The sequence below is a fragment of the Cadophora gregata genome, assembly GCF_030347475.1.
Source record: "Cadophora gregata isolate MNR1 chromosome Unknown scaffold_5, whole genome shotgun sequence".
Lineage (NCBI taxonomy): Eukaryota > Fungi > Ascomycota > Leotiomycetes > Helotiales > Ploettnerulaceae > Cadophora > Cadophora gregata.
Window position 1 is genome coordinate 1164908 of NW_026695928.1, and position 9687 is coordinate 1174594.

Here is a 9687-nt window from a genome sequence, read left to right on the forward strand (position 1 = left end):
ATCGCATGTGGTCGAGGCCCAATGTTAGAAATGCGATACGGATTGCCAATGAGGAATGTGTAGAGAATGTATGTCGATGATGAAGTACCTCTGCAATGGCAAAGTCTTCAAGACTTGCGAGCAGAAGGGGATGTAGAGCCACCGTGGGCGACAGCGGGTGAGTCGTGGTGAACGGTAACACCATCCTCAGCCGTGCCATCGTCAGAGACCGTAGGAGTGGAGTGCGAAACCTTGCTGCTTGCTGGTCAGTAAAAGGTAAGCCAAGCTGGAATGAGAAGGCCTTACGTATCCTTTGACTTTGAGATTGACTCGGCCGTAGAGACTCTAACGCTGCGGTCAAGGTCCTTGAAGCCACCAACGGAACCGGCAGAGCTATCAGAGATGTTAGCCTGAAAACCATGTGACAGTCTCTGTGTTTCGACGTACCTGTTGTCACGACGCTTCCAAGAACCACTGGCTCTGGATGGGAAGTGGGCAGCGATCTGGCCAGTACGAGGACCGACAGGTGATGGCATGGATGGAATAGGAGGTGAAAGGGCCAGCATGTCAACAGGGCCACCATAAGCACCGACATTGTACTCATTGGTTCGGAACTGGCGACGCTCCGTAGTGATGCGCTTCAGATCCTTCTGAGCAGGAGTGTCGGCATAGCGGACCTGGAGAAGAAGACCTTCCTCACCAATTGGCTGACCATGGAACTTCTTGATGATCTCCTCGCAGATCTCACGAGTCTCGAAACTGTCGTAGAAGGTTAGTAATACTTACAAGGGTCCAAGATGTGCCAGACTTACCGAGCGAAACCAACGCCACGGCTGTTGTTTTGGTTATCACGAAGGATTCTGCTGGACTGAACGGTATAGTCCATGAAGATTGCACCAAGTTCCTGAGCCGATGTCAGGAAAAGCCATGCTTACGAAGAAAAATAGAGAACATACCGACTCGGTCATGTTTTTGGGAAGGTTAGAGACGTAGAGATTAGTCGACTGCTCATCTCCCTCAGCCTTGAGGCGGGAATTGAAGGACTCCTGTGTATAGTGAGTATGCTTGCCGACCTCATGAGGTGCATGGTGTGGTACCCTAGCAAATCCGACTTCATAGCCAAGCTTGTAGAATCCACGAATGCAGAGCTCCGAGTCACGAAGAGAGAAGTACTTCGCAAAGCCAAAACTGGGAAGAAGTTAGAACAAAGTCCGGGAAGAAGAAAGGATTGCAGCTTACCCCTTGCAGGCTCCAGTGCTGGTGTCGATGATGGCCTTCGATGTCTCAACCTTACCGAATCGAGCAGCATATGCAGCAAGCGTCTCATCGTCAGTATCTGGGTGGAGACCACGGATATAGACATTTCGGTTGCCCGGGATGGGGTTAGACAAGCTCTGGTCAAGAGTTCTCATGCTCTCACGAGGAGTGAAGACGGCAGGAACGGCTGGAGGAATAGCTGGGTGCTGAACGAGCAAAGCGTCAAGATCAACATTAATAGGGATGGTCTTGTATGGAAGTGGCTTAGCTTGCTGCGCAGCATGTTGGACTGGGAGCTGTTGTGGCGATGGAGTTGAGCCAAAGGGAGATCGATCAACAGCGACAATCTGAGTACCTTGTTCACGTTGAGAGATCGATCCGTAATTGGGAGTGCCGGGAGCGGACTCGTTGGTGGAGTAAGATCCGCGTCGATTCTCAAGACCTGGAACCTCCTTGTACAGTTCTGGATAGCCAGCAGAGACACGACTTGGAGTGTATGGCATATAAGGCATGGCGGGAAGGTAGCTTGGATAGGCACCTTGGGCATAGTATGACATGGGAGCTGCGTATGAGTTGTAGGTGCCATCGGTAGGTTGAGTGGCAGCGAGAGGCTGAGCCGAGTACATAGGGGGAGCGGCCAAAAAGGTATTGTCGACGGGATTGTAATAGAACTGAGCACCGCCAATTGGGAGTTGAGCAGCACCGAGGCCAGGTGCGCCAGCCATACTGGTTCCGGACATGGACATGCCACCAAACTGAGCCATCATGGCGTTCATGGAGTTATCGGTCTGTGTGCCAGGAATAGTAGTTTGACCCTGGGAGTCGCGATGGGCACGAGCTTGAGGTGGAGCGTACATGTTGGAGGTGGAACGGGTGTGGATTGAGGTGTCTGTGTTGTGCTGATAAGACATGGCAGTCTGCGGTAGATGGAATTAGCCCAACTGATCTCGAGAAAGAATATGCTGAAGAGAACGAGGATAGAACCGAGGAGAGGCGGAGCTTTTATAGAAAATATCGTGCGAAGAGACAGAGGAAGCGAAGCCAGAAGTGAACAGAAAGGTGAATGATGTGCAGGTGATGATGGAGATCCAAAAGGTGACAAGGTCCTTGACCACCTGCATCATAGAGAAACAATTGCGCGACAAAAGAGGCAGAGCATAACGAACGTACAATCACACAGTCTCTATAAAGAGAGCTCAAAGTCTGTATTTACTGAGAAAGCAAATAGAAGTGACTATAGAACCAAGGTCAGCAAGCTGTGCATGAATGCTGTGGGTGATGCAGCAATACAAACCTTGAATGGCTTGCCAGAAATATGGTCCTACCGTGCTCTTTGACCAAAGTCACTGGGACGGACACGGGCGTGGTTCGATTGCTACTCTTGGTGCTGTGCTGCTGCTGAGAGAAATGGGTCAACTGTGGTGATGAATCGAGCGAGTGAGGATTCTGTAAGATAGGAAGCTATCAAGCCAGATGGGAGTGTGATGTAGAGATTGTGATTGTGATTCTGATGGATCTGATGGGATTCCGGTGTTGATGAGAAGAGAGAGAGGGGGAGAGGATAGAAAGATGAGGGCAGCTGGTATTTATGAGGGGTAAATGGTCAAGGTGAGGTTATGGGCAGGAGCGATGGCGGGATGAGCGGAGGAGAAGGAGGAGCGCGTTGAGAGAGAATTCCTGAATTGACTGAGGAAGGGAAGGAGCGAAAAGAGGCGCCGGGAAGGTGAAGCGAAGTGAGTTGAGTTGAGTTGAGTTGAGTCGAGTCGGGTCGAGTCGAGTCGAAGCTGAAGTGCGCTGCGGCGAGAGCGTGCCGAGTCCGAAAAAGTCCTCTAGAGAGTAAACAAAAGAAGAAACAGCTTCCACGACTCAATACCAATCCAGGAAGCGCAATTCGAACGCCGCAAGAAACACAATGAAACGAAGAAGGGCAACAACAATGGAAGATCAATAACGATATATGACCCCAAAAGTGATATAGCGATAAGAAGTGCTGGGACGATACAGATACGGATACAGATACAGCACTGGCAAGGCGCAACCACGAGACACGAGAGGGGAGGGGACAAAGCCTTCTTTATGGCAGCCCCCCTGAGAGCCATCTGTGCGTTCGATCGCTCTGCCTTATAATAAATGTTATGCCACGCTATGCTAAGGATGCAACGGGGGCAAGCAAGAGCCATCTGCACAACATGAAATGCAAGTGCAGCAAGGTGGCAGTGGTGCGTGTGTGGTTTCCGCCTCCATGTCCTGTTCGTTCTGCCAAAGAAGATTGGGTGCATGGATGGGTGGCTGCTCACACGAATGCTTCCAGAACTGGAAAGCATGCAAGGAACAAGGACCAGGCTCAAGATGAATCGTAGAGTCTTTCGATGTAAGTTCCCTTCCTGAGACATCTTTTCTTCTGCGGCTACCAGCACCGGAGAACCTACTCCCTATTGCCAGGGTACTTTTCCATCTGCAGGGACTAGATTATAGATCTGACTGCTAGAACCGTTCTCAATGCCAGTAAAGTCAAGTCTCCACCAGAAAATCTGAGATCTGATGGAGGGGTCGCGCGGATGATCTGACAAACCAAACTTGATCATCTTGCGCCTCTAAGACCCCCCCGTTTGCTTCCCCCAGACCAGTTCGCAGGCAGGCTAGACTGGCCACGATGCCAACAAAACGAGAATAAGGTTACGCTGATCGTTGGAAAATACCACTCTCCCTACTTGACCTCACAAATGGCGCAGACGCCTCTTGCCACACGTCGGCTATGTCCAGGGATGGGGAGAATGATGCCATTGGTAGAGTCTGCAGATGGGGGAATACAGGCTCAGAATAGACGGGATGTAGGGAAATCGTGGCCATGGGCTTGATCCAGCCCTAGGGTCCAGATGCCTGTGTATAGTATTTTCGGTATTGCAGGCCGTTTGAGAGTGCATCCATGGGGACAGATGAGAGTGGAGGGAAGAGGGAGCACGCTCGTTTCGACTACTTGCACCTTGGTATCCCTTCCTCCACTCACACAGCACATGGCTACTGCTATAATCCCAGGACAGCTGTTTATGTGTGAAGTGGAGAATTGCTCGAGACAGGAATACTTTCCGTCAGCCCCCTTGCATTTGTCATTGATCCAGAGTGTCGTTTTAGGACTACCCCGAGAAAAAGCAACGAAGACGATCCTTCTCGAACGCAACCACAGGATGACAGCCTTCAACGCTCACCAAGGCTGTTCCCTGCAGAAATCGCCGAGAGTCCGAAAAAAGGCATGCCCTCAGCTAAAAGATGATACAATTGTATTTGTGTTTCAGAAGTGATGGGATGAGATTGGACTGGATTGCAGATGCAGTCCAGCGGGTGTCGTTGGCTGTGGGTAGTGGGATTTGGACTTGCAGTTGAACAGGGGCCACTCAGCAGCCCTTGCCTCTCGCTAATCACGATCTATCCGGCCGGGCCCGTTCTCCAGGATCCTCAAACAGAAAGGTCTGCTTGTCGTTCTGCCTTGGCTTGGACATTACTGATTGGCAGGTGTTTGTATATATCGACTTGGCCGTCCGGGACAATAATGACGCATCAGATTTGACACCCGTTGAATATCTAGATAATTGTTAAGGCGGCAATGGCGTGTTTCCTCCATCATTGCAAACGAAGAACTGCTGACTGAATGCTGAGATCTATTTTGGAATTCGTATCTTACATGTTGTGCTCAATAAGTTATCGTCCAACATAACTTCAAAATATAACATGCCAACAGCATTCCTCAAGAAATAGCACCCTCTGTATTCACACGAATAGTTGCTCTGACACTCCTCGGCATAATCTGGTAGTCCAGACATCCACAGAGGTACGCATCGAAAAGCAATTATGTACTATGCCCGCCTACCAGTCAGCCAGCCTCCCAGACTCGGTCCACCTCCACGACCCGGATCTGCACCTCCCACGCCATGAACCCCCCTCAAACGTCCCGAGATCTGAAATGCGATTCCTTTTTCCTCTCCGTTATCCAAGATCTACCATGGATGATTCGCAAGACTTGCTTATCGGGAACCCTGGTCGCGAAATCGAGGGGGAATGGGGTTCAGCGATCTACTGAAACTGAAACTGACTGACATTGGCGTCAACTTTTTCTTACATAGTTAGGACTTTACCCCCGTACATATGTCACTCATTAAACCACACAAACTCCACTTCCCAAATATGGGCTTTCAGACCCCTCTTCGGTCACGGCCTCAGCAACATGGACAGACGGCTCATCGTTTTTATCAAACTTTATTTGGAAAGCGGAGTTTCTAAATCTCAAACAATGTAACGCAGCGCAGCGCAGTGCAGTGTAGATGAACAGAGAAAAGCAGGCAAAGACTCCCAATCAGCCAGCCTCCGAACAGAAGATCTATGTAAAAAAAAGAGGACAAAATCGAATACGATCTTCGAAAAGGCTCCAAATCGCATTGCCAATTTCGTGGTGATTTGCAACTCAAGGCTTCATCAGATCTCACTCAGTCCAGTCTTATCCCGAAGACAATGCACCCCACGTGAGATAATGGTTGACCTCAACTGAACCAGCAGAGATCCCAATTGTATCCCAGCACGCACCGCCTGCCAAAAGCCCGCAGCGCAACGCAATGAAATGCAGCAGCAAATTCATTCCAGCATGCAAATGATCCCATGATACCAACGCCGCCATAATGCAGCCAGAAAGAAACGTGACGGGCATGAGGCTCTGTACTGTATGCAGGAGATGTATATGGAGGCCATCTAAATGCAGTGCGAGATCGGAGAAGCGGAGGAAGAGGAGGCTTCTGTTTGGACGGATGTGGAGGATTGTAGTACACGGAATGAGTGGTGTATCGATAGAGAGTTTATGACCAGACATCTTCCTGTAAGTGGGTATTTCTGTTAGTTTTTTGAAACTTTACTTGCTTGTTTGTAAAATGGACAAGTTTGTGATGTAGGGAATAGGAAGGTGATAGATGGTGGACCTCCAGGTTTGGCCACAGGGACAAACAGATGAAGCAGCAAACAAACGACAAGATCGGGAAAGGATTGCAGAGGGCGAGATTCGGGAAGGTAGATGTTGATCACATACCTGATATTGGTTTGCAGAACGCATACCCTTGACAATCTCTTCGGCCTTGGATTCAGGGATCCCTCGTTGCTCAGCCATGATCTTGCCTAGCACAGTATTGACCTCACGTGCCATGTTAGCCGCATCACCGCAGACGTAGAAGTACGCCTTCTGCAGAAGCAGCTCGTTGACTTCCTTGGCGTGCTCTTGTAATCTATGTTGGACGTAGACCTTCTTTGGACCTTCACGAGAGAAGGCTGTGATCAGAGAGAACTTATCGCCAAGCGCTTTCTTGTATTCCTATTGCTGCATTAGTTCCATTACCAAGATTGTGTAGATCTGAGGGGTATCTAAACTAACCTCCCATTCCGAAGAGTACAGGAAATCTTCTGTTTGCTTTCTGCAGCCGAAGAAGAGCATGGTCTTCCCAACGTTCTCTCCAGCCTTGGCTTGTGCAGCTCGTTCTTGGACGAATGCTCTGAATGGCGCTACACCCGTTCCTGGCCCTACCATGATGATTGGCTTTGACGGATCGGAAGGAAGTTTGAAATTGGAGTGCCGAACGTGGACAGGCACATGGATACCATCGTACTTGTTTCTTGGTCCAGTGATGTTGTATGTGAGTCCATGAGGATCTGGCTGTGGATCACCATGTTGCTTTTGCTTGAGAGCAAGGAGGTAGTTCGTAGTAACACCTTTGAGGGCGTCATCTCGACCTGGGATCTCCAGTGACTCAACAACAGCGGTAATGGAGATCTTGGTCTTCTGAACAAGTGATGAGGAAGAGATTGAGTAGTATCTTGGCTGGACTTTGTTGACGCCTTCAATGAATGCCGAGAAGGGAATGGCCGTCCAAGGCTCTGAGGAACAGATGGAATGGAGAGCTTGAGCGATGTTGTAGTACTTGTTGCTGATCTTCTCGTGAAAATAGTCCTTGTCACTACCCAGCTTTGCCATCTCAGCCTTCGCTTCCTCTGTCGGTGCAAACGGTGCTAAAGTTGCAATAAATTGGCGAGAGACAGGGGCGCAAATTTCCATATGGTATCGAATTATGGCATCGTAGGTGGTTGGTGTTGGAAATGGTACTTTGGCGGTTGGGTCAAGTGCCTTGACGCTGATGACAGAGTCCGCCTTTGACTCGAGACCGAGAACCTTAAGGAACCGGTCAACCTCCTTACCCGCGTTTGTAGGCCAGACTGCAATGTGGTCACCAGTTTGATAGCTAAGGTTGGACTTGCTGATATCGATTTCCATATGCAGGCAGTTTCGGTCCTTGACGGTAAAGATCTCTCGAGATTCGGCAATTGGTGCGATGTAAGGGTTATGGGCATTGAAAGGACCCTTTGCGGTACCCTCCAAATGCATCTTGTTCGGCTCTCCAAGATAGACCTCTGGAGAGTCTTTTGTCAGGCCTTCCCTCTCGGTAATGGCAAAGGTTGGCTCGTAAACAGCTTCACGCTCATCCAAGCCCATCTTCTCAGCTAGATCTGCCCACATCGGGTCTTTCCAGGCTAAGAAGTCTTCCTCCATAGTTCCAGCACCATCGTCTCCCTCACCAGCGGCCCCAATTCGCTTTGCACCCAGCTTCTCCAACGCCTTTGTAACATTTCGGACCATAGAATTGTAATGTTCATATGTGTTATTTCCAAGACCAAAAGCAACAAACTTCAGATTTTCGAGTGGTGGATCCGCGGCATTCGAAAATGAGGCATCTTCGCCTGTAATGAACTCATAGAAGTCAACAGCGTTATCGGTTGGCTCTCCTTCACCATAGGTTGCAAGCACGAACATGGCAATCTTGTCTTCTGGAAGGGTGTCAAGATTCTCGTAATCGTAGTCTTCCAAATCTGCCACCATGGTCTCCAGTCCAAATCTGCTCTTGCCTTCTTTGGCCAATCTCGAAGCGTAATCCTCTGCAGTTCCTGTTTGGGAACCGTAGAAGACCACGCAGTTCTTGCCAGATTCGTCCATCTTCTCCACGATATTCCTCGTCTTCCCTGGTTTATTTCCATTGGCATTGGCATAGCTGTTTGCGTATGGATCCTTTGCCACGCCCCAGTATGTACCCTTTGTGAAATACGCAATTGTGCCTAGGAGAAGAACACCTAGGACAATAATGTCCAGCGTGTCCAGTTGCGCCATGATGAGAGATGTGGGTCTTCTTTCAGGCCTTTCCAAGGTTCGGGACAGAGATCAAAGACAGAGTAGGTGCAGGAGGAAGTCGGAGAGATAGTCTGCGAGACCAAGCGGACTTGTGCCTTGTGGTGTTGATATATTCTGGGAGAGATTGAGGCTGACTGTGTTGTATTTCAGCGGCGTGGTCTTATTCAAGCATCCATGCGATAATCTTGTGGCACGGTATTGTATTTAGCACGGATCTGAAGGCGGCCGAGGTGGAGAGATAACCTAGGCTGAAGCTGAGTCTCGGACTCTCGGGTGACCTGTTGAAGAATTCCAATTGGAGACGGAAGAAGAGAAGTGAAGGTAATTGTGTTTACGGTGAAGCAGTATTGATATTAAGAATTGCTTTGGAGAGCAGTTGTCAGGTTGCGTACAGTGGGATCGAGATATTGATATTTCTTTGCCTGCCGGCACCGCTACAGTGTTAAATTTCCAGCGCCAGACTGGCGGAATCTACTCGGTTCCATCTTGCCGCCACATGTTCTCCCTTTCCTCTCCTTTCCTTTCCTTAACCTGACTCGCCTGGCCTCTGGCCTCCGACACTGTCTCCAAGCGGGCTGATTCCGCGCGAGTCATCAAGTCATGTCCTCATCACTCCCGAGTCCCGACTACGAATGCCAACCTAGGTACTACCTACCTACGCTCTGGACTCTGGACTCTGGACTCTGGAATCTGGAGTCCCCTTGTGCATGTGCCGAGTCGCCGTGGACAAGATGTGCTCTTGTGCATTTACCTTACTCAACCTACCCCTCAAGCGGAATCGAAACTCGGGAATTTTCCCCTCTATTCGCATAGATCTGATGTGGACTTTTCCCGGCCTGCCATGTGTAGCTGAGAATCAAAGCCTATTTCTCATAACCTTAACAGCAAAAGGAGCAAGCTCTTTCAGACTATTCATTATACCTGTCTCGCCTCCTTCTGGAAGCAGACTGACAATCAAGGCTGACAGCTGACAGCCTGATACCGCTGAGCCCTAAATTCGTCGCTCGGGATCCTTGTCTCTTCTGCCATGCTCATAGTCATAGATAGTCATTGTCATCACCATCGTCGCAGAAAGGAACAGTCAGATATTATCATATCACCGACATCGCCCCCAGCCACAGCAACCTAGCTCTTACTCGCATAGGCGAGGTGATTCAACACGTCGTATTAATCACCCTATCGCTATCAAGGGCTACCTAAGGTAGGTGCTAACGCTTTACATGTGATGTTGATGAAAGGGA

At 49.6% G+C, this 9687-nt stretch overlaps 2 protein-coding genes across 2 annotated transcripts; both read right to left on the reverse strand.

The window, feature by feature from the left end:
• Nucleotides 1–107: 107 nt before the first annotated feature.
• ONS95_011161 (uncharacterized protein) lies at nt 108–2093 on the reverse strand (the record flags this gene model as incomplete). Its single annotated transcript, XM_058504760.1, has 7 exons — nt 108–234; nt 286–372; nt 427–738; nt 792–883; nt 936–1025; nt 1077–1167; nt 1219–2093. The coding sequence occupies 7 exons, from the start codon at nt 2091–2093 to the stop codon at nt 108–110; spliced, it is 1674 nt and encodes a 557-aa protein (XP_058359316.1).
• Nucleotides 2094–6077: 3984 nt separating this feature from the next.
• NCP1 (NADPH-cytochrome P450 reductase) lies at nt 6078–8425 on the reverse strand (the record flags this gene model as incomplete). The annotated part of the gene is made up of 3 exons (XM_058504761.1): nt 6078–6095; nt 6305–6583; nt 6644–8425. 3 exons carry the CDS (start codon nt 8423–8425, stop codon nt 6078–6080), a joined length of 2079 nt encoding a protein of 692 aa, XP_058359317.1.
• Nucleotides 8426–9687: the final 1262 nt, after the last annotated feature.